Here is a 26,304-nt window from a genome sequence, read left to right as displayed (position 1 = left end):
GTCCAAAGTGGTGAAAGCAATGCACTTCTTAGGTATGGTGTAATGTTTTTGTCACCCAACGCGTTTATTGGAGAAATGAATGCAACCTAACAAAGTGGTGAAAGCAATGCAGGCTAGCTATTCTCGAAACGTTCGTAGCCCTACCAACTTCTTAAGCCCATTCAACACATTGGCTACGATCAAAGTTAAGAATTCTTAGAGCTACGGACGTTTCGAGAATAAGGGCCCTGATCAGCTTGTCAGCATGCAGGAATTACAATCAGCATAACAAATATGTAAACATGGAGTTAAGTGGAAGAAGCGGTTGTAAAACAGTGTTTGTAAGCTTCTAGAACAACGTAGACAAATGAGAAAAGTGAGTGAGTGTGCGAGTTAATATTTAGCGTCACATCGGCAATATTGCAGCCATATCGTGACGAGAACACTTTAATTGATATCAATATTAAAATCAATAAATTTGGAACGTAAAAGCCTGTCATCGAAGGACAGTAAAAATACTAGAGTATCACAGATATGAATTTAAAACTAGCACGCTATCGTAAAATTAAATCCCAGTAGACAGTACAAAATAAAAACGGGCTATAGATCACCAACAACTGAAGGTAGATCACCAAACTAGGGTCCATGGGAACTTACAGTACATGTACTTTTGCTACCTGCATGGACCCTAGCTGGATTTGCATCATCCCTTCAGCCGCTGGCGATTGTGCTGAGTTTTCGCCATTACTTAAAAATAAAACCCAAATATTCTACGATAAAAAATTTGGTAAAGCTAAATTGACCTTGAAGTTTTGGGACTTACGAACCCTCTCAGGAAAATGAGAAAAGACATGTCTTGAAGCTTCAGTAGGCGCATTCATCGGGGTTATGGTTACCTTCTGTCTCTATTGCTATTGTCAGCTGCTGGTGTATCTTTCACTGCCATTGTTTTGAACTGCCACTCTGTTTTGCACTGCCGTTCTCATCACTTTGCAGTAAAATGTACCCTTGTGTAAAAGTCGTTTATTCCATTACATTTCTTTGTTGATTGTTTCCCACGGAGTTCTTTATCTTTCAGATCACTTGATTAATTATGTCCAAGTAGTAGTTAATACCCAACACGTTACAATGTTGGAATAAGGTCAGCTCAGTCAGTTCCATTCTTCGTACATTGTATACTATTGAAAACCCATTCAGTGTTGCATTAATGTTTCTTCTTCATTAAGGTATTTGATGGAACGCTGCTAAACACAATCAAATGTAGGGATAGAGCAGACAAATTACACATTGATTTGTTAACCTCCAGAGAGAGGAAACAGTACACAGAAAACAAGTCGAGTTATTTGTATTATTGATTCCGTGTGGCCAGACGGTGCTGACAGTAAACGCATTTCTCAGTTGGTTCCCGAGCTGTCCATTATAGTGGCTGCATTTAAGATGTCCCTTCGGAAAACTCTGCATGTCAAGTGGTGTACAAACATGTGGATTATTCTATGCTGCTCCTTGGGTAAGTATGGTTTGCGTGGGTTTATTGTTGATACCACAGTGATATTGCATTTGAGTTTGATGAATATCTGTCAGATATATGTCCTGTAAAATCCACAAGAAAATCATTGGTTTTTACAAAAAATTACAATTTGTAAATATCATATTAACAAAAACTTCCAAACTTGTAAAGATGATATTTACAAGGCTTGTAATTTTATTTGTAAATTTAGGAAGGATTCTACCACTACTTCTTTCGATTTTTCCTTTTCCCAAGGTGGTATTATTCTTGGGATGTTACAGTTACTCTGCTGTTTCTATATTAAATATAACGGTACGAGAACTGCATGATGTGCTCTTTGGTTTAAGTGAATGCGTATGGTTTTATGCTTATTAGCAATATACCAGCATTATCACGGCGGACAACATCAGATATTGTCCTGTCACATTTTATTACTCGCCCGTGGAAGATACTACAGTGTAATATTTTACGGCAATATTACACTAGTGTAATACCGCTAGACGTATGACGTCATAATGGTTTACAGTTATGACGTCACAATGCTAATACCTCTGTCACAATGGTATTAGACCTTGCTTGACTCGTGGGAAGCTGAGAGTCATCACATTTCGTAGGCAGTTTCTATTAGTTTATGTTGGAGAGTAATAAACAGAATACTAAACTCGCTTCCGTGAAATACCATTTTTATTAAACTCGTGATAGATTTAGCATCAAACACGCTTTCGCTCGTTTGATACCAAATCGTTGACTCGTTTAATAAAAATGGTATTACACGGAAGGTCGTTTAGTATCCTCTATGTATCGAATCGAACTTGGGTTTTTGGTGAGACAAGCAACGCTCGAACCACTTGGCAACCCCACCGCCCCCTTAAAGATCACATATACTCTTGGGGGGTACAAATACATAAATCACTAATTGGCATCGTTGTAAATGAACCCCGTCATAAAAACTACTCATTTCGATCTTTAATTAACTTAAATCGACCTTTTTGACAACAGTGCACAATTCTTACCCGCAAACGAAATTTCAACCAATCAGAGGGGCGCGTCGTGACGTGACGTCATGTGAGGAATAGCTATGAGGGCCGATGTAGAATTCATGTACATTTCAGGGGGTAAATTATCTTGTTTTTACAGGTTTGTATAAACATGAAATCGTGACAAGTGTTGTGAAAAATGTAATCCATATGTTCTCTCAATTTACTGTCATTTAATTTTGTCACCTGCTTTGCCTAGCTTCCGAGTTACAGCTTGTTTTCATAGACGATTCTGTCAAAATCGCTTGGTGTCGCTATGCCTTATTTGTTCGAGCCAGACGCTAGTGATAGTGAAAACGATGATCAGCCTCGCTCATCACGGTTACGGTTTATTTCTTCAACCTAAACAGTGCAACATTAGGAAGGGTCGATGCCCATCAGATGCCGTTGTTTGAAAATATTCCCGGTGTTTCTTGTCTGATTGTAATAAAGTATCAAGATAGTGTGGGCTTTTTCAGGTTTCCTAATGCCTGGTTGGTATAATGACTGATCCAAATTGATCCCACTTCTGTGTTGTTTTTACCTCGATATTTAATCATGTCATGTAAAAATATGACGTCTATTACGTATGATATTAAAATTTGACATTTGATTTATTTGAATCCGTAAACTAAACAACCCAACTTTGCCATTGCTAGAAGAATCTGAAAATTTACTTAGGTAAATAGGTACATACAGTTTTAGCACACAGCAAATGCTTATATGTATTCTTATGCAACAATGAAGTTCTGTTCGTATTCTCAAAACAGTGTCGGCCCATAAGTTTTCAGATGTAATTAATATTGCATCCAATACAGCAATTAATACTCCCTTGTTGTAACCCGTGTTAGGTGGTATAAACCTACTAACGTTATTTGGCATTTCTTATGTCTGGACATGCACAAAACTGTTAAAGAGCTCTGCAAAGCGGCTAGTAGAGCATTATCTGCTCTGTATACTAAGTTTATTTGTGCTGGTGGCATGTCATATGAAGTTTTTACAAAAACGTGTGAATCTTTGGTTGAACCGGTTATATATTATGGTCTAGCTTATGGGGTATGAACAATTATAGAGAAGTAGAAGTTGTACAAAATAGAGCATGTAGAATGTTTCTTGGTGTAAGTAAGAATGTGCCTGTTATTGCACTACGAGGGGACATGGGATGGTTTTCAGTGTCTGTAAAACAAAAGGTATAGGGTTTCAGATATTTATTAGCTTGAAATCCTTGCAGCAACATCTGCTGCCATATGTAATCCATCCATGGGCAAATGGGATTCCTTATTCTTGGGATAACAAGTTAATGAATATCGTTCGACGATATAACTGTGCCCATTTGTTAAATAATAATTGGGAAACTAAATCTTGTGTAAACTATTTTAAAGAAGTTTTAATGCATGAGGACGTATTAAAATGGCACGCTAAGCCCTGGGATGATGGCGGTAATGTTAATGGGAATAAACTACGAACTTACAGAAAGTATAAGGTCTCCCATGCTGTAGAATTGTATGTAACAAATGTTATCTTTCGAGACCATCGTCGTATTTTAGGTGTGCAATTTTACCATTGTATGTTGAAACGGGTAGATATCCCAAGCCTATACCACTTGAAGAGAGGTTATGTACATATTGTAAAAATGCTTGTACATATTTTACTGAAGATGAATTTCACTTTTTGATCCAATGTACTTTTTATAACGACATTAGATTTAACCTTGTTAAGGCAGCTGCAGAAAACAACGGTAATTTTAATCACCTTTGTGATGAGGATAAATTGTTTTATATAATGAATTCCGATGGTTTACAAAAAGAATAGGCAAATGTACATTATAAAATGTTTAAGAGACGGCAAATGGTGGAATAATGTTAATCTTTTATATACAATGTATATCCAATTTATGCATTTTCATTTTTGGACTTCATGATTATTTTAAGAATACCCTGTTATTCTTTTTCTTTCTCTTTTGTTGTTTCATCGAGGAGTCTGTTGTTGTTATCAGTGTGTCTTATCTACAATCTGCCTAAATTTCTATCTCCCATATTATATTCTATCATGTGTGTACCATTAATGTACTTATAATGTATTTATAGTGTCTCGTAAGCCCATGTTATGCTGGACGCACTTCCTTTAAACTGAGATTCTGTATTTTAATGTAAATGTTGTGCGTGTGACACTTTAGTAAACATTTTACTACTACTGTGTCTGGAGTAAATACTCAACAGTATAACATCGATCAAAGGTTTAACCGATAACACGCTGATTGATTAATTACATTTATCTTGCACAGCGGATTTGTCAAGAGGTAGTGTTTATTTATGTAGATTTACTAATCTATACTGAATACACTCTGTCGTGTCTGTGTCTGTATAAAAACAACGTCCTTCTTTCAAATGATTAACCGCCAATACATTGATTGATTGCTCATTATGGCATGTTCTCATTTCGCCTACGTCCCAATTCGCCTGCAGTCTTAAAACAACATTTCATGGTCTGTTGACTGCTGGTTACGCAATGGTAAACTAGTGGCACCCCTATGATCTAAAAGTGAAGTAGTTGAAGGACAAAAAGAAATTTTATAAAGGATGTATTTCTGTTATTTGTCTGTTATTTATTTACTCTGTTATTTGTCCATTTTCTGATCACAATGATATAACATCATATCACATCATATCACATATGCTTAGTGTTAAGGAAGTTAACTTGTGCGGATGTCCATTCTCACTTCATCACGAACACGTTGTCTCAGTCTGAACTTCTTAGTGGATGCACCAATCCTCTTTACTCAACTACATATCCTTATAACAACTGAGTATTTTACAGTGAGAAATTAACTACATATCACCATTGATTTTACAATTTAGATTGTGCATTAATCCCTTTCATTTTATTTTAACTGAACTGAACTGAACTTTATTTTAACTCAGGCCACAGACAGTGGCATATGAAGTTGAATATGTTACAATTAAATATATTCACATAGCGTGTTCAGTCGAGTATTTCATATATACAGATGAATAAGTATGCATTATAGATAGATAGATAGATAGATAGATAGATAGATAGATAGATAGATAGATAGATAGATAGATAGATAGATAGATAGATAGATAGATTGCAAAACTATCTGCAAATAGATTGCATAAAGATAATAGAAATATTTAGATGGAGTATTCTTACCGAAGATTCTTATAAACATTTTTGATAATATTACAGAATAAACAGAGTTTTCTAAGAATACATTTCTTATTGTTATTGAATAATGTATACATTTTATGAAAATTTGGTTTGGAATAAAAATATGGCTTTAAATATTTAACTCTTGCATTTAAATTATGAAATTCTTCGCCAATATCGTTACCATTACAAAGTTTACATATTCTATCACGTTTTTGAATATTCCTACAGCGGCCTGTTTTAATGGGTAAGTTATGATTTGCTGTTTTATAACGTAACACTGCCTTTGAACAATTATCATATAAAATATCCAAATATTTACTCAACCTTAGTAGTATACACAATAGCGGTTCTGTGACAGGTCCTTACCAAAGGCTTAATTAAAAAATTAAGCCTTTGGTAAGTCCCTATCACAGACCCGCTATTGTGCATACTACTACTGAGTTGTATGCAAAATATGAGAAAAATCGGTGTAATAGTTTCTGAAATATTGACTTTTAAAGGTGTGTGTGTGGGTGTGTGTGTGTGCACGGCTAATCATATACGGCTGGCTGGTGATGAAAATTATCATAACACAGTGGGCGATGTGTAAGGGACTGTGTCGTGAGGTACGATTATCAACTCCTCTCTGACGAATGCTCTTAGCGTCCGTCTTTCAAGTTCGGTTCGCCGTCTTTGATGTCGACCAGGTGGATGTTGTACGTTTTCATGGACCATATCGGATCGGTGGCGCGTTTTCTGCTGTCTCCCTCGTATTCGCCCGGCTAGTATAACGCTGACACGGTCCGGTAATATTTTCTCTGTTTTATCGCAATGTGCCGCTGGTGACGATTTGACAGATTTCATTTTGATGGCTTCGACGGGTCTCTTGCCCACGAGTCTGATGACTTCGTTGTTTATGGCTTCCACCATTCGTGGCAAGCGTACAACCAATTCCATGTTTCTGTTTCCGGGATCCATTAAATCCTTCGAGTATTGGTGTGAGAACAGGCGTTTGGCTAAGGTACGATTGAATCTCTCGACCATGGCTTGGCTGCGGTGAGCTCCTGCTATACCTCGTCTCACCTGGATGTCATGCTTGGCCAGCAGTTGTGACACGGCTCCCATGAACTCGTGTCCGGGATCGACTTGCAATACGGCAGGCCAGGTCAAGCGACTGCATTTGTTCAAAGGCTTTGGCGACTTCATTCAAATCTTTGGTCGTCAACGGTTTGGCTTCCTTGTAGCGACTGGCGACGTTGACAACTGTCAGGGCATACTTGTAGGATTTACGCCTCACCCTGTCGTGAGGGAGAAACAGGAGGTCGGCTTGGTGAACGCGATTCAGTGTTGAAATGTCGAATTTTCTTCTTGGGATGTATCGAGGCGCCGGCAGGTAGACTTGCCAGATGGCTTGTTTTATAAGCCAGGCTTTGGTTTTCTCTTCCAAGACTCGAGCTACTTTGGCGAGTTTCGGGATGGCGTCCGCGCCTTTCCAGTACCCGCACGGGCTGTAATAATTGTTCTCCATGATGTATTTCGTCGTTGTCTGCTTTCTTGATGGAATACATCTTGGGTCTCAAGCCGACGTACTCGGCGATCGGCGTGCCTGCTCATTCGTCCTTCATCTTGCCGAGCACTTTTTTGTTGACTTGGCTGTGCATAAGGTGATCTTTAGGGTAGTCGTTGGTGTTGTACACGTCCTCGGTGCGAATTTCCATCAGCAGGGAATCCGTGTCCGTGTACAGCACTTCGCATCTGTCGCCGTACTGCTTCTTCAGCTCGTTGTAGTAGAAGTCGTACATCAAGTGTTTGGATAAGTCTAGGATGCTCATCCCCACGTAAACGGGCCGGTTGAATTTGATGTGACTTTTGTTCATGTGTAGCGCTGTCAAGTCGTTGTTGAATATTTTGCTTCAGTTGAACGCCGGGCTGGTGATCAGTTTCCTGAGTTTTTCTTCTTCGCTGGATCTGACTAATTTCACGTTAACGCGTTTTCTCAAATTTTCCATCATCTTGCCGAACACCAAGTTGTTCATGAGCTTGTACAGGTTTTTCTCGAAGTCGCTCGTGGCTTGTTTTCACAGATTCGTGTTCAACCGAATGTAAGGTTCCATCCATGGACTTTGATCGAACTGGAGCGCCCTAGCTGTGTATTTTTGAGAGTTTCATTCACAGCGACAAGTACAGCTGCAGGTTGCGATAGTGAACGATGTATTTTGTCTTGTTCATCAAGTTCGGTAAGAGTTTTTTTCGATGTTGACCGTTGGCTTGTTGTCTCCCAGCAAGTTTCGTTGATAGTCGGACATCCAGTCCGGGTTCACCATCAATCGTCCGGGAGCTAGGGGATAGCTGTTGTGCGATTCATGTAATTCTCAGGGGTACTCCAAGTCCACTTTGAGTAAGTAGCCTTTGTTCAAATCCGGCGCGATGCTATTCACGTCGATCATCTTGGACAGGCAGACGACCCATTCAAAGCCCCAGGTGGGAAGATACTGACTCATGGCCCAGCCGTACAGGTTCTTGGTGTCGAGATATAGGATGTGTTTGGTCGGTAGCCTTTCACGTACTTGTTGTTGGCTTTGGCGTAGCGTTTGGAGGCCATGGAAATCCCGCCTGGCATACCTTTTTCCACGAACAGGTGCATGACGTTATCATCAGTAGTTTCAGTTCCACGCCGGTCTTTTCCAAAAAGGCGTCCCAAGAGAAACCGGGGGATGAGAAATACCATGCGGGGTCTAAGCTGTACTGTTTCGAGCACTTTTTTCTGAATATCTCGAACACGTCGGCCAGCAGCAGCATGTCGGTTTTCAAGTACAGGTCGTGGTAGTCACCCAAATTGTTGCAGCCCATTTTTGTCCCACACGTTGAGGGGATGCTCGTAATCATCCGGGTTGATGGTCGCATCAAGTACGGCAGCGAGGGGATCACCATCCAAATCACCCAGAAGGCTCAAACTGCGGGTAAATTAAACCTTTATTTGTACATGATCATGGATGTGCAGCATAATATAGACAATGGAAGATTTGTGCAAGCCATCAAACTGCCCCTGGATCCTCATTGCGTCATGGTGTGCGGTTAGACGGGAAGCGGGAAGACCGTGTTTGTCTTGGATATGCTGGAAGGGTACTATCGGAATGTGTTCGATCATATCATGATTCTTTGCCCTACGATACGCGTCAATAAAACGGAGAGAGCGTGGGTGATGAACGACTCGGAGGTGTACACAATCGACCCGGGAGTACATTTACAGGACTGGTTGTGAGCCTTTCACCAGAAGTTCGAGGGAGAATTGACGCTGTTTATCCTAGACGATTGCAGCGCAAATAAAGAGATCACCAAAAAGAGAGACATGTTATCGTATTTAGCGTTTTTGGGACGTCACATGAAACACAGCGTTTGGGTCCTCACGCAAAAATTCAAATCGGTCCTGAAAGACCTGAGGGAACAGACGCGATTAGTCGCCCTGTTTCACTTCAAGGATAGGGATTCGTTTAAGGGAAAACGACGTGATTCCCACCAAACCCGAGTGAGAATGCGTGAGAACCTTGTTAGCCGAAACGAAACACGCCAAACTCGTGCTGAAAACAGACCAACTGGTGGCTTATGCGGTGTGCTAGCTTAGCAAAATCAATCAACCTGCTAAGCAAAAGCAAACAACCTGCTTAGCAAAATTAAATGTATACCTCCTAAAGATTAAAAACCGTGACGGTGTTTGAAATTCTCGTGTTGTTTTACCTGACATTCATCTCGTTCTGTTTGGGTTATGCCGGATTTTATTATATTAGATTTAAAAACAGATTGATGTATTACAAGATGGAGTTGGACCACATGCTCATACAAATGATATCCGAGGAGGAGAAGGAGAGTGAAAATGGTCATGTCAGGGATAAATGAGAAAGACTCGTGGCCCTCGTCGTGGACGGGAAGGGGAAACAATACTTGGGTGAAAACATCACCACCGATAAGATTTGTAAAATGCCCAAGGGAGACATCGATAAACTGTACGCGAGATTCAAAGTCCGATTCGGTGTCAAAATGACGAAAACCATAGGGTCGACGATCACGCAATGTTACACCGCGATCGCTTATTTGTGCGAAGATCTCGACGCGGATCCGTTTATTGGTCACGCCTTAAACACCCTCAGTTGCGAGTTGTATCACCGATAAGGTGTATTCTTAGCTCCCATCACGGTGGCAATCATTACGGCGAGGCACTGCCAATTTAGACATAAATGGCCGACTACTGATATACGAGATGAAGGAGCCGAAAACCGAAACGACTCCTGCGATGAAGGAGGAAACCCCCACCAAGTGATTGATACCATCACAAAGAAACCCAAGAATCCCCCCAAAAATGTAGCCGCCGTTAAATAGGGGGGTTAGCTAAGCATCATAAACCGACCCTGCCGTGGATTCCAAATGCCGTGGCAGCCGCTGTCGTGGATATTACCACGGTCGTATGGCTCCATCAACAAAAGACACCACCACCACCACCACCAATGGTGACGACCCAACCATCGACAAAACCACAATTAGAGGTAAACCCACACGTTATGTTATAATCATGTCTAACAACGACGGAAAAACGTTCGTCAACGACTCGTATCACGCCGCCGTGATCAGCGGGCTGGCCATAGGCTACGCTCAAATGAGCAAAATGATCACCAAACAACCGGCACCCAAACTCGATTTAAACCTGCAAGACATGGGCATGCTCGTGCTCGACTTGGGACTGGCGATGGCCGCCAAAGAGATGCTCGTCAAGCCAGGCATCATTAAAGTAAGAAAGTATGAAATATATAAACAATGGCCACGATCGCAATGATGGTCGGCGGGGCTCTCATCAACGGCATGGCCTTTTCCAGCAGCAATTACCTTTTTTCCTGATTATGAACGTCCAATGCCGCCGAGATCAAAGCGGAACAGAAACGTCACGATTTGGCCGTGGAGCAACTGCAGGCCGCGCAAGCCGAGTACGCGCAAAAACGCGTGGAAAGAATCAATTTCATCAACGTCCAACTCTAGCGCGAAAACCACGCCCTTCGAACGTTCAAGGACGTCGACGACGCGGCAAACGATTGGAACCCCTCGGTGGCGAACCCACCCTCTCTCAGTATTATACCCCTCCCAAGGCACAGCAAGACCGGGAGTTGATTTTTGTGGCAAGCTATTCGATAATTACTTGTCAGCGCTACACATGAACAAAAGCCATATTAAGCTCAACTGGCCCGTCTACGTGGGCATGAGCATTCTCGACCTCTCCAAACATCTAGTGTATGATTTCTACAACAAAGAGTTAAAAAATCAATACGGCGATCGATGTGAAGTGCTGTACACGGACACGGATTCACTGCTCATGGAAACATTCGTACCGCGGACGTGTACGAGGACATGGCGAAACACATACACCTGTACGACACCAGCGATTACCCCCCAGACCACTCCACACTTTTTAAATAAATTCCAACTTCACCTGCCCGGACTGTACCTGACCTTAGGATAAACCGTGACCCAAGCATTGAACCTGTGCAAATGTACATTCTGCTAAATGAACGATCAACCTAGGTTCAGTGAATCTTTAGAGTGAGTCAGTGAGTTTAGTTTTACGCCGCACTCACCAATATTCCAGCTATATGGCAGCAGTCTGTAAATAATCGAATCTGGACCAGACAATCCAGTGATCAGCAGCATGAGCATAGAATTTTGCAATTGGGATACAATGACATGTGTCAACCAAGTCAACGAGCCTGACAACCCGATCCCTTTAGTCACCTCTTACGACAAGCATGTGTAACTGAAGATCAATTCTAACCCGGATCTTCACTGTGAATCTTTAGAGGAAAGTGAGGTGCGGATCGTCTTTAGATTTTCCTACCATTCCATTATATGAGTGAGCGATATAGGTGCTGTGATTGCCACTACTATCGTTGATGAGACGCTGGAAGAAGGGGGAGCGTTCCTGAGCCCAAATGGCACAACTGTTTTGTATATCAATAGAATACAAGATAAAGACTTGGACCTTGGTGATGGACAGACTCAAGTAGTTTTAGGCATAATATACGATGAAGCCGTTTCTAGTTGTGAGCGTATGAGTGATCTATGTTAATGTAGATGGCCAGTTTGTTCCCCTGCCCACTTTGAATTAGAAACAACTTTCAACATTTAGCTTTACGGGATTTAATATGTGGCGAGTCAAAATAAGTCCCAAGAACTATGCCTCCGTTACAGCTTCGATTGGGGTCATTATGTGGATTTTATTCGCTGCAGAAATGTAAAACATAGTTCATGATTTAGAAAATCAAAGCCGTTTTCAAGTTGGAGACAGATTTGTAACTGCCTATCTATTGCATGCATATTTTTTACCTCGACAGGAAACATTAATATTATCCACCAAAAAGGGGTCCATCCACTGAATCAGTTAAAGCCTTTGAAAGATTATACATTTTACTACTAATAACAGACAAAATACTGCATTGTGGACCAATCCGATCAGAATTTAAAATTGAACCCATTAGGACTTGAAATTGCCTGTGTGTTAAAATCTGTGATATGAACTCAATTAAATATATAAATATTTTTAAAATGATGCTTCCAAGTAGAAGAAGAAGAAGTAGTAGTAGTAGTAGTAGTAGTAGTAGTAGTAGTAGTAGTAGTAGTAGTAGTAGTAGTAGTAGTAGTAGTAGTAGTTAGAGTAGTAGTCTTTCTCAAGATCAAAGAAAATAGAGTCTACGTGTTGTTTAGATGCTATAGCATTTCTAACAAAGGATTGTTTAGGAAACCACACTGACTATTTGTAATTAGGTTTTCCAGATACCAAATTAATCTATTATTTATTATTCGTTCCATGGTTTTACAGCCACATGATATAGACATTGGTCTGTAATTAGAAGAATCAATAAGACCCCGACCAGGCGTTGATTTAGGGACTACAGTGGCATCATACCACGAAGGTGGAAATTCCCCTGAAGTCCATATTTCTTCAAATATAATGGTGATCTTTAATATTGTATTGTTGAAATAGTGCTATTAGTTTTAACTTTCCACGCTAGTTTTAATTCTAATTGTGATATTCTAGTTATTTTACTGTCCTTTGATGACAGGTTTATATAATATACACATGTTCCATTTCAATGCCAAATATGTTCGCGTCATGATATGGCTGAAATATTGCCGATGTGACGTTAGTTCTTAACTCACTCACTCACTCAGACATTATTCAGGTAAATGCTTCAAGAGATCTTTGTGTATATTATTCCGTTGCCGTATCACGAACTTGCTCTAATGTAGTATGGAGCTCATGTAGTGAAAATAATTCGTTGTAGCCTTCGCCATTACCTGAGTTGAAATATATTCTTTTCTTCTCCTAGTGTTAATGATACTTTTGAAACTCTGGGTTTCACCAAGTTTACTAGTTAATAAAATGTCACCATCCGTCAGATGACGAACAGTAGATATTGAACCTTTGCTTTTTATTCTTTGTACCATGTTCCACATCTTCGACATCAGGGTACAGAACATTTTTGTAAACAAAGTTTGTCCAAGACTGACGCTTATATCTGTTTAAACGGGCGCGGAGCCCTGGCATTAGAAATATTAATCTAAATTGTGGACAGTACTTTTCTCAGCGTTCTTCCTAAAAATTTCTGGCTTTTTCACATTCATTATTTAATCATAGTTTACCAAGATGTTGAACTGCAGAGGACCTTGGGATAGTTTGGTCAGTAATGTCATTAAGTATAAAAATCAGATATAATATCTCAAAACAACTGTAGAGGATTTTCGCTGTCCTTGAATGGGTCAGCTTTACTACTGAGAGTTTCTAGGACCTTAGTCCTGCCCCACAACGAAGCACAACTGACACATGTGGTCTTACCCAAGGCATATGAGTTTAAAATTGCCTCTGTACACTAGTGGTGATCCGATTAATTGAAATAATAGAAGATTGGTCACAATGACAAAACGACCATGCAATCTATCATATTTTCTCATAATCGAACACAAACAATATTTGAACACTTGTTTGCAATAACAATATTTTTCAAAAGGTTGATTTTGCCTGTTCCATTTCTTAAGCACTACAAGCTCGTTCCAAGTCATGATTGAATTTACCTTAACAACTCCAGGAAATGTATGTTCCTAACACATCCTTTAAAGATGTGAAATTTGCAAATGCATTTTGAGCAATTTGCGAAAAAAACCCTTGAGAACTACATGTTTTTTCTTTATTTTATGTGCATTAACAAACATAACCAGGAAAATATGATAAATGACGCTAACCAATTATTTTCGATGATTGATCGGTTGTAATGAACCAATCATAAATTATGAGATTTAAACCAATTCCCAACACTACTGTACACCCAGCCGAAAACGGGTACCGGTGGGACAAGCCACATGACTATCATCCTTCTAGCACCTCACATGCAGCATTGGTTGTCCAGCCTTATTATGTCAAACATGATTTATGCGCTTATAACATCCTTGTGTGGCTTGGAGTTCCAGGCTATATCACTGCAACTGGCCTTGTTGATGAATTATACTCATTTTACGAGTTCCAGATCAAGGGCAAAATATGTTGTTGGATGTAGGTTCCAGGCTATATCACTGCAACTGGCCTTGTTGATGAATTATACTCATTTTACGAGTTCCAGATCAAGGGCAAAATATGTTATTGGATGTAGGTAGGTGGTTGAATCATCGTCATATAAACATAGATTATCAGCTGAAATAAATTAATCAAGGAGTTTCCCTTTAATATTAGTGGTGCACTTCCCTAAAGCGGATTGTGTACGTTCAGATCGCCCATGACGATGCATGGCTTTTTATGTTGAAGATCCGACTGTCTTATATCAGAAGATGGAGGGATATAAAAGTTGAATATAATCACTGTACTGTCATAAATTAAACTAAGGTACATGTATCTGTATATTTTAGATATGTCAATTGTCGTAATGCTGTCGGTTGAAAATAAAGAGATAAGCCCTCTTCAATTCCATTGCATTATAGTTGGCAACTCAGTCAGTGTGATCAACTGGAGATCTCTCTCCTGAATGTGAGGAGGATAAGCTTCTCCGCCTCTCCCGTGAGGTGAGTGAGTGAGTTAGTTAATATTTAACGTCACATCGGCAATATTGCAGCCATATCGTGACGAAAACAATTAACACAATAAAATGTGAAATGAGAACATTTGACAGTGAAATGGAATATATGTACGTTATAAAAACCTGTCGACGAAGGACAGTAAAACAACTAGAGTATCACAATTACAACTATAACTAGTATGTAGAGTTAAAACTGATAGCACTATTTGGACAATACAATAAAAAAACAAGCTATAGATCGCCAACACCAGAAGGTAGATCACCATACCAGGGACCATGGGGACTTACAGTACCTTGGCTACCTGCATGGACCCTAGTTGGATTTACACCATCCCTTCAGCTGCTGGCGATTGTAAGAAATGTTAGCCAAAATTAAAATGACAAGAATGCTACGTTTAAAAATCCTGGCGAGTTTAAATTGACTTTGAACATTTTGGGACTAACGGACCCTCTCAGGAGGACAATAATTTTACAATACTTCAACCCCCTTTGAGGGTACAGCCACTAACAATCTCAGTTACTAATCTAAACTACCAATAATAAAATATGTATCTATTTACAAATCAGTTAACAAGTTTAATTCTTTTAAAAATGCGATAATTAAATGAGGACTTATATTACTAAAAAGATCCTTCATAGTTTGTGATTTGAAATAGATATCCCTTGTGATGGATATTCAACACAGTCAAGCAGGACATGCTTGACCGTGATTCTTTCATCACAAGGGATACAAAACGGAGGATCCTCATCTTTTAAATAGGTACTCATGAGTATATCTGGTATGACCAATACGACATCGTAGCATGATGACCTCTTCAAATCTGGACTGACAACCCAAGTAAGTGTAGCCAATATAGGGTTTTATTTATGTAATTTATTAATACTTACTTGAGTGTCCCACTTCTTTTGCATCAGATCACAGATGCAAGTTCTAATGCTAGCTTTGTAATCAGAGTATGGAATAAGAAGTGGTGTCACAGATTTGTTGAGTGCTGCCTTCGCAGCAAGATCGGCAAAAGTATTCCCAGAAATACCAACGTGGCTGGGTAACCAACAGAGGACGATGTCGCATTGGCCAGTGGCAAGATCATTATATAATTCTATAATTTCTAATAAAAGTGGATGTTTACAAGAAAGATTTTTAATAGCCTGAAGGCAAGAGAGAGAGTCGGAAAAGATGATATATTGTTTATATTTAGGATGTTTATGAATATATTTAAGAGCTGTAGGTATTGCGCTTGCTTCTGCTGTGAAAATTGAACTGTCATTGGGTAATCTGGAAGATATTGTTTTGGACCCAATGACAGTGGCACAAGCCACTGCGCCACCATCCTTGGACCCATCTGTAAATAAGGATTTATATGTATTATATTTACTTTTTAATTGATTACATTTTTGTTTATATTGTAATTCATTTGTTTCCGATTTTTTAAATGTTGTAAGTGTTAAGTCAACTTCTGGTCTAACTAACTGCCAAGGAGGAGAAGAAAGAAGACGGGAAGGAGCTATATTTTCCAGCTCAATGCCGGCAGCAGCAATAAATGGCTTAATTCTGAGCCCAAGAGGCGGAACAAGAGAAGGTTTTTTGTTATACAAATCCTCATAAAGAGGATTAAAGACACAGTGAAATGCAGGATTAGACTCATTAGAATACAATTTTGTAATATATTGGGAAGATAATTTTATACGGCGTTGGTTAAGAGAAGGTTCATCTGCCTCGACGTAAAGACTGTCAACAGGAGAAGTTCTGAAGGACCAAAGACAAAGTCTCAGACCTTGATGGTGGACTGAATCTATGAGTTTGAGGTTGCTTGTACAGGCTCCACCATATACGATGGAGCCATAATCAAGCTTCGAGCGGACAAGTGATCTGTAAAGGTGTAGGAGCATAGCTTGATCCCCACCCCACCTTGAATTAGACACGACTTTCAATAAATCGAGTGCCTTCAGGCATTTAGTTTTTAGAGATTTGATGTGCGGAAGAAAAGTTAAATGGGAGTCGAAAATGAGACCTAAGAACTGGGCCTCTTTTACAACCTTGATCGGAATGCCATTTAAAAACAGTTCTGGGACTTTATGTGGTTTATATTTACGGCAGAAATGTATGCAATTAGCTTTTGATTTAGAAAATTTAAAGCCGTTTTCGAGACACCATTTATGTATTTTATTTAAACACAACTGTAGTTGCCGTTCTATAGTATGCATATTTGTACCGCGACAAGAAATGTTAAAATCATCCACAAAAAGTGATCCATCAATTGAACCGTTTAAAACCTTGGATAAGCTGTTGATCTTAATGCTAAATAAAGTGACAGACAAAATACTTCCTTGGGGGACACCCTGATCCTGATTATAATGGTCAGACAGGGTTGAACCCACTCGGACTTGAAATTGCCTGTCTTTTAAAAACTGTGATATAAAAAGAGGCAAACGGCCTCTCAAACCAAAATCATGTAAATCCTTCAAAATGCCATCTTCCAGGTTGTATCATAAGCTTTCTCAAGATCAAAGAAAATTGATACAGCATGTTGTTTATTTACTATAGCATTTTTAACAAAGGATTCTAAACGTACCAAATGATCAATGGTACTACGATTTTTCCTGAAACCACATTGAATATTTGTTATAAGGTTATTGGTTTCAAAATACCAAGTTAATCTATTATTCACCATACGTTCCATGGTTTTACAAACACAGCTAGTTAGAGAGATCGGCCTGTACGACGGTTTTGCAAACACCATCTGTATGATCCTTGCCAGGTTTTGGTATTGGGACTACAATGGCATTACGCCATGAAGGAGGAAATTCTCAAGACGTCCATACTTGGTCAAATATATCTAAAAGTGTCATCAGACATGGTTCAGGTAAGTGTTTCAGTAGCTGGTAATGTATATTGTCATCACCCGCTGCAGTGTCATGAGCTTGCTCAAGAGCAGTATGTAGCTCATGTAATGAAAACACTTCATTATAATCTTCACCGTTATGTGATTCGAAATTAAGTTTTTTCTTTTCTTGTTGCTTCTGATATCTCTGAAACTCAGGGACATAATTTGCCGATGATGAATTTTTGGCAAGTTTCCCCAATTTTATCTGCAATTTTAGATTTGTCAGTTATTAAATTATCGCCATCTTTAAGATGGTGAACAGCAGATTTTGAACCTTTGCCTTTAATTCTGTGAACCATGTTCCATACTCTGGACATTGGCGTACGTGAATTAATTTTGGAGACATAATTTCTCCAAGATTGTCGTTTGTTTTGTTTAAAGGTACGACGCGCCTTTGCATTGAGTATTTTAAATTTATTTAAGTTATGGACAGTTGGTTGATGGCGGAAATAACGCTCGGCCTTTTTCCCCGCTTTTCTGTCTTGTCTACAATCTGTATTAAACCATGGTTTTCGTACATGTGGAGTCTTGGGTATAGGACTTGGGTGGAGGACTTGGGTATACACTCATCAGCTATTTCATTTAAAACGTCAGCAAAAGTTTGAATGGGATCAGTTATATCACTGAAACATTCAGGTCGCAGTTTCGATTTACATATAGTTTGATATGAAGACCAGTTAGCCTTCGAAAAGTTCCATCTTGTAGACGATGGGGAATCAGATGGAGTTATTTCTGAAAGGATAGGTGGGAAGTGGTCACTTCCACAAAGGTCATTATGAACAGACCAATCAAATTCATTCAGGAGGTTAGAATCTGCAAGAGACATCTCCCGTGAGGACTGAGTAATTTTCAGATCTAGAGGTCCAAAAGAGTTTTGTCGACGAACCTCTGGGGTGAAGGGGTGGTAGAGGGTTATTTCAAATTTACTTTCTTTTCTTTCCTTCTTTTAAATGAACATTTGCAGGTTGTCTCGCAGAAGCTTCAGATTGTTTTTCAGACAGATTCTCTGCTTGGCTTCAAGACGTAGATTCCATGCAGGTAGCAAAAGTAATATAAGTCCCCATGGTTCCTAGTATGGTGATCTACCTTCAGTTGCTGGTGATCTATAGCCCGTTCGTTGATTGTACTGTTCTCTCTCGTGATATATTTTTATGATAGTGTACTAGTTTTAAATTAAGAGCTGTGATATTCTAGTAGTTTTACTGCCCTTCGATGACAGGTTGTTACGTTATACATATATTGATTTGAATATTGATATCAACTGTTCTCGTCACGATATGGCTGCAATATTGCCGATGTACGTTAAATTTTAACTCAATCACTCACGTAGATTCCATGCAGGTAGCAAAAGTAATGTAAGTCCCCATGGTTCCTAGTATAGTGATCTACCAGTGTTATATATTGTATGTCTTCTTTAATTAAAATCTTTTAGTTTTACGTGCTAGTTTTATGTTTATATATGTGATACTCTAGCAGTTTTACTGTCCATCGTCGACAGGTTTTACTCTCCAAAATGTTTTCATTTTTTTATTGTATAAATTGTTTTCGTCACGCTGTGGATGAGATATTGCCGATGTGACGTTAAATATTAACTCACTTACTCACTCACTCAAGACGTAGATTGAATGACTTTAGATGTAAGTGGAGTCACTGGAGATGTAGGTGGAGTAGCTTACACAATAGTGTGTGATTTTTTTGGACGTGACCAGCGGTATCAAATGGTCAAATGGTATCAAAGTATGAAAGTGGTCAACCACCAGAAAACCGTCCTCCACCGACACAGGCGCAACCAACGGCAAAGCGATTGCCCCTTAGGACCAGTAATGGGCTGCTAAGGACCTGTCCTGGGGGAATAACTATTAGCGTTAACCATCAATCACCATTACAATGTAGGTGGTTGCTCTTCACGAGTACCTAATACAAAAAAGTGATTATTGCAATAAATAGAGTCATGGTGATATTCATCTCTGCAACAATGGCCAAGTTTCCAAAATAAGCTCAGTATCCTGAGTCAGAATGATATCCACACAGTGGCGGTCCTCTTATAAGTATAGTATAAAACATGACCCGCGGGCATTATTAAGAAGTAAGAATGTTTTCCCTCGAGCAATGCCCTAGGGCATCCTTATTTCTTAATAATGCCCGAGGGTTCATGTATTATCGTACTTACAAACCGACCGAAGATATACTTAAGATATAATTTCAATATTTGGCATTTACTGTTGAAATCAACTGGGACGAGACTGGCAGCCGACACCTTGCCTTGCACGCGCAATGCACGTGCTCTGCACGCGCTGCCCGTCTTGTGAGGAACACTCGGTTCCTGCTGACAAACAATCATTTTCTTCACAACGATCCTTCGTAGCCTTGTGGATAAAAGCGCCAAGTTAGTAAGGGAAGGGTTGCAGGTTCGAAACCAGGTATCGGCTCTATATGTTGGAAGTTTTCAATAATGTGATATTTTACGATCGCATTCAGTGATAGCAAGACAAAGTCATATCAGTCTTCAAAACAAGTAATAATTCAAAGTCAAGGGCTATTCCTCAGAAAAAACATGGGATGCAGGCAATTCTGTAGAAAAATCCCAGGAATTCATGGAGAATGTCCGCGGATCTGCCTGTAGAGGTTTACCCTGTAAGAACCTGGCGAGACTATAGAGTTGAGTTTTATAACCTGAGATAGAATGTGAGAATGAAAGTAAAGAGTTAACTAACATTGTTCATCTAAGAATATATGCGTCACTTAACTGGCCTATGTGTTGCAGTGCGTTGTCAAACTCTGACTAAATATAACACAAGTCTAAATATAGAACATATCACCGCCCTCCGCTGAATGCCGCCAGGTACATTGTATTGCAATTGTTACATTGTTACATAATGAACAACACTGCCACATAGTAGTAGTAGCAGTAGACGTAGTAGTAGTGGTGGTATATTAAAAATAGTTATGTAATGTTGACGTTATGACAAAATATATTTTCAGTTGATGCCACCACCAACGTGGCTGTAGGCAAGCCCACCTACTTCAGCACTAATTTCCCAATATCGTATTCCCAACCGTCTCACGTTGTTGATGGAAACACTGACAGCGATATGTTCCGGGGAAGCTGTTTTGCGACAAATGTGGATGACCTAAGTCCCTGGTGGATGGTTGACTTACTGAGCACCTACACCATCGGTAACATCACTATCTACAACAGAGGCGATTGCTGTTGTAAGTTTGTTTCGGGTAAAGTTTGATAAAAAAAACATGGTATAATGAACGACATTATATTGGTGAAAAGCACCCCAACGCCATATTCCTCTGTAGGGTGTTAAATCCCATATTTACCCATAAGTACTGAGTCAAAAAAGAAACTTCACAAAATGTAATTTGAAAAATAATGAATAATGTTTCGCTGATGATACATCTATGTATCCGAAATGGGATCCCTATCTTTCGACTCTAGAAAAACGTTAGCAACACCCACTCAAACCCATCCATTCGTCGTGCAAATGACGTTAGTGCCAAATCAGGTTTTGCACGTGCAGTCGATCTTCGCACCGAAGTTTTCTTCATATGCACGTGTTTGCATTGGCCTCAAGAATTGAAAAAACACTTTTAAACCACAGTTCTAACGGTACTTGAAATGCCACGATTGTCAAATGTGCAACGCGAACGTGCCGTTGGCATGTTGCAAGCGGGAAGATCAGTTATTGACGTCGCAAGAGCAATGGGATGCAGCAGTCGTACTGTGTATGACTTGCGAGGTCGTCTACAACAAACTGGCACCACTTCTGATCGCCCAAGGTCGGGTCGTCCACGTGTGACGTCACGAGCAGAAGACCGTCAAATCGTCCTACGTCACCTACGTGACAGATTTCTGCCGGCTACACGAACCAGGGCTGAGATGTTTAGAGGTCGACTGTCCTCACAGACCGTTTGAAATCGGTTGCGGGCTGCCAATCTCCATTCTCAACGTCCATATCGTGGGCCAATATTGACGCCGTTTCATCAACGTCAACGTCTGCTGTGGGCCCAACGTCACCTCCGATGGACCAAGAGAGACTGGAATCGAGTCGTCTTTAGCGATGAATCCAGGTTTACCCTCAGATTCGCGGACGGCAGGCATAGAGTCTGGAGACGACGTCGTGAACGGTATGCCCAATGTTTTGTACAGGAAGTCGACAGATTCGGGGGCGGAAGTTGCATGGTGTGGGGTGCTTTCTGTGGGAACAACCGTTCCCGACTTCTGGTCATCCGTGGAAACCTCACAGCTGCTGCTTACCGCAACCAGGTGCTCACCCCTGAACTCGTTCCTTTCATGGCGGCTCATGGCCCAGGTCTACAGTTCCAGCATGATAATGCTCGGCCGCATACCGCGATGTTGACACAAAATTTTCTTCAAAAACGCTGGAATCAACGTCATGGACTGGCCATCGAGGTCCCCTGACCTTAATCCAATAGAGCACGTTTGGGATGCACTTGGGAGAAGGATTCGTGGTCTTAGGAACCAACCTCAGAATTTGCAGGAACTTGGCGCTGCCTTGCAAGAGCAATGGCGCAGAATCCCCAACCACGTGTTCACAAGCATCAGGCAGTCGATGAGGAGAGACGGTGTTTGGCAGTGGTGAATGCGCGGGGCGGCCATACACGATATTGAACTGAGAAATTTCGCATTTTATTCTTGTGACTTGACATTCTGTATACCCATGTTTTGGAACGGCGGTGTAGCCTAATGGAACTGATTATGGCACTGTCAGTGTATCGAGTACATCACACAGATGTCAGCAATGAAATAATAACGATTTAACCATCTTACGATCTCTTGTTCTTTATAGTGCCCTGAAGAAAGAATGTTAAGAAGTTTCTTTTTTGACTCAGTATATGATTCTTTCGGTGTGTTGTCATCAGAGAGGCATATGCACGTGTTTGCATTGGCCTCAAGAATTGAAAAACACTTTTAAACCACAGTTCTAACGGTACTTGAAATGCCACGATTGTCAAATGTGCAACGCGAACGTGCCGTTGGCATGTTGCAAGCGGGAAGATCAGTTATTGACGTCGCAAGAGCAATGGGATGCAGCAGTCGTACTGTGTATGACTTGCGAGGTCGTCTACAACAAACTGGCACCACTTCTGATCGCCCAAGGTCGGGTCGTCCACGTGTGACGTCACGAGCAGAAGACCGTCAAATCGTCCTACGTCACCTACGTGATTTCTGCCGGCTACACGAACCAGGGCTGAGATGTTTAGAGGTCGACTGTCCTCACAGACCGTTTGAAATCGGTTGCGGGCTGCCAATCTCCATTCTCAACGTCCATATCGTGGGCCAATATTGACGCCGTTTCATCAACGTCAACGTCTGCTGTGGGCCCAACGTCACCTCCGATGGACCAAGAGAGACTGGAATCGAGTCGTCTTTAGCGATGAATCCAGGTTTACCCTCAGATTCGCGGACGGCAGGCATAGAGTCTGGAGACGACGTCGTGAACGGTATGCCCAATGTTTTGTACAGGAAGTCGACAGATTCGGGGGCGGAAGTTGCATGGTGTGGGGTGCTTTCTGTGGGAACAACCGTTCCCGACTTCTGGTCATCCGTGGAAACCTCACAGCTGCTGCTTACCGCAACCAGGTGCTCACCCCTGAACTCGTTCCTTTCATGGCGGCTCATGGCCCAGGTCTACAGTTCCAGCATGCTAATGCTCGGCCGCATACCGCGATGTTGACACAAAATTTTCTTCAAAACGCTGGAATCAACGTCATGGACTGGCCATCGAGGTCCCCTGACCTTAATCCAATAGAGCACGTTTGGGATGCACTTGGGAGAAGGATTCGTGGTCTTAGGAACCAACCTCAGAATTTGCAGGAACTTGGCGCTGCCTTGCAAGAGCAATGGCGCAGAATCCCCAACCACGTGTTCACAAGCATCAGGCAGTCGATGAGGAGACGGTGTTTGGCAGTGGTGAATGCGCGGGGCGGCCATACACGATATTGAACTGAGAAATTTCGCATTTTTATTCTTGTGACTTGACATTCTGTATACCCATGTTTTGGAACGGCGGTGTAGCCTAATGGAACTGATTATGGCACTGTCAGTGTATCGAGTACATCACACAGATGTCAGCAATGAAATAATAACGATTTAACCATCTTACGATCTCTTGTTCTTTTATAGTGCCCTGAAGAAAGAATGTGAAGTTTCTTTTTCGACTCAGTATATGATTCTTTCGGTGTGTGTCATCAGAGAGGGGATGTAGTCAACGTCACCATCCTCACAGCATTATCCACCATGGTGTCATATAACGGAGTGTTGAAATCAGAATAAACCAACTCACTAGCTTGTTATCTGTTTATGACACTGCTCTTTTGGGGTCTGGGTCATAAACCCCAGCAGGGTGATCTACAGTTGTTGGCGACCTATATCCCATTTTTACATTGTATTGTTAAAGATGGAAATAGTGTTTATGGTAATATGCTAGTTTTAAGTGTAACTCTGTGATACAATAGTTAATTTACTGTTCTTTGCAGACAGGTAAGTATATAAGTTTATTTTTATTCATTTATACATTTACAAATGTACAACTTTCATAGTCACGATATGGCTGCAATACTGCCGATTTGACTTTCAATTTTAACTCACTCACTGCGTCACAATCTGACTGTGAATAATCAGATAATATTTGAACTTATTGTTTCAGCGGAACGCCTCCATGACGTCACAGTGGAGGTGTTCTCTGTTAACCCAGCACGATGTCCAAATGCAACTGCAGCTGTATGTAAAGAACTCCCTGGACAACTGGCTATGGTCAGCAACATAACCTGTGATCAGGAAGTTGTTGGCAGGTTCGTCAGAATCCGGAAAGGATCTTCAACTCGGGAGGACGTCTTGAACATTTGTGAAATTGAGATAACTGGAGTTCCCCATCTTCCAGGTAGACATTGTCTCGTGTTATTGCACAGTAGACATATATAATCTCACCCGAGTGTCCTTTATGCAAATATATCACCACGAGTTGATAAAGTTACAAATATCAACGAGTGATGATTTATTTGATATCAGAAGAACCGAGGGTGAGATTCTATTTATCATACAAAAATCACTCTTCATTAATTTTCGAAAACAAATGTTCATCTCTGAACACGGTACTGCCATTAGACTTGCAGTGCAGCGATGTCGTTGAATTAAACTTGATGACGTCATACCATTGTGTTGTCATAGTATTGTCAGCCATGTAATTGATGACGTCATGGCATTGTACAAAATCTACTGTTAAAACGATATCTCCTGATCTCACACAAGCTCTAGTGGAACACAGTTTTGGATGATAAACGGCGTTCTGCACATAGTTCAGAGATGATGATGATGATGATGATGCTTTGACGGCTGGCAACTATATCTCATTATTAATTCCTTGATCCCAGTAAGGTGGTCAAATTTTGGTTGTTACTGGTTTATAGCCTGGTTTTAATTGGTAAGAATGAATCTATTGAATAGCTACTGTCTTCTTATTGTAATTATGGTCAGGTTGGTTTTATTTTACTATTGTAATATACCCACCTATTTTACTGTCCTTTGTCGACAGATATTTTAAAATGATTATCTTGGTTTCATTGCTGTAATATTGCCGACGCGATGTAAAATTTTAACTCACTCACTCATTATTTATTATAATGATAGAGTTTATTCCACTCCAAGTGATGCTGTATCAAATGATAATATATATTCAAAGAAATGACATTGGAAAGACAGCATGTCATATTTTGGTTGACTCCATAAACAATCTGCTCGTATTGTATCCCTTTATAATTAATGAGTAAAATTTTCAAATGTGATAGTGGTACAATCCTGTGCGTTTGGTCAAAGTCGACGATTGCGCCTATACAATGAAAGGGAGTTTTGTTGAAACTTTTACTTACGCTAATTAGTAGCGTTCTGATAGTTTTATTCAAATTGTCAAAGCAGTCAGATGAGTTTGGGCGACCTGAAATTATTTAGCGAATTATTTTTAAATGTTCAGCTTAATACCATGTATGTTCACAACATGATATCATGCAAAGGTGCATGGTTATAAGGACCTGCTTATAAATTAAACTTGGTTAGTTATCAAACTAGTCTTAGTTAAAAGAAACACACTTAAGTTTGATATCGATTCTTCTGTAATAATTTAACTGAGGTAAAATGATACATATAGCTAACGTACTATAGATTCATAGATGCGATACCAATATCCCTCCGGCCGATCTCTTGATACAGAATTACGTGCGGAAATTGAGTATGATTTTCTTTATTTGTTGACATTTCTAGGGTGTGGTAAGAGAGCCATACCTGTAACTAATGGACGCAGGTTGCAACCACTCACTGGACCGGAAGTTGTGTCTGTGGATTCCCGCTTGGATTGCGGGAGAGCCTGCATCTTTCATGCTGCCTGTTTTGGCTGGAACTTCCAGAGTCAAGACTTCACCTGTGAACTGATAAACTCAACTGCAAGTGACGGAACGTTTATGGATGACCCTCTGTGGACCTATTCCGCGTTTGATATTTGTGTGTCAGGGTAAATAAGGGTGTTCTTTGAGAGGCATATTAGAAGTTGTGTAGATGAAGGGAAACCAAGTTCTATGGACAGTCAACTTCTTTATTGCAGTGAGTGCGACGTTTCGGTGTAGGTACTAACACCGTTATC

The 26,304-nt window shown here is 40.4% G+C and overlaps 1 protein-coding gene across 1 annotated transcript; it reads left to right on the top strand.

Moving 5' to 3' along the window:
* The first annotated feature begins 1,392 nt into the window (after positions 1-1,392).
* LOC124283606 lies at positions 1,393-26,304 on the top strand. The gene is made up of 4 exons (XM_046719596.1): positions 1,393-1,486; positions 20,624-20,854; positions 24,322-24,555; positions 25,929-26,304. Exons 1-4 carry the CDS (start codon positions 1,417-1,419, stop codon positions 26,177-26,179), a joined length of 786 nt encoding a protein of 261 aa, XP_046575552.1. The 5' UTR covers positions 1,393-1,416; the 3' UTR covers positions 26,180-26,304.

Source organism: Haliotis rubra, unplaced genomic scaffold (genome assembly GCF_003918875.1).
Source record: "Haliotis rubra isolate DU_JTF1 unplaced genomic scaffold, ASM391887v1 Scf318, whole genome shotgun sequence".
Taxonomy (NCBI): Eukaryota; Metazoa; Mollusca; class Gastropoda; order Lepetellida; family Haliotidae; genus Haliotis; species Haliotis rubra.
The sequence above is the reverse complement of the archived record's forward strand: the minus strand, read 5'-3'. Positions and strand labels throughout refer to the sequence as shown.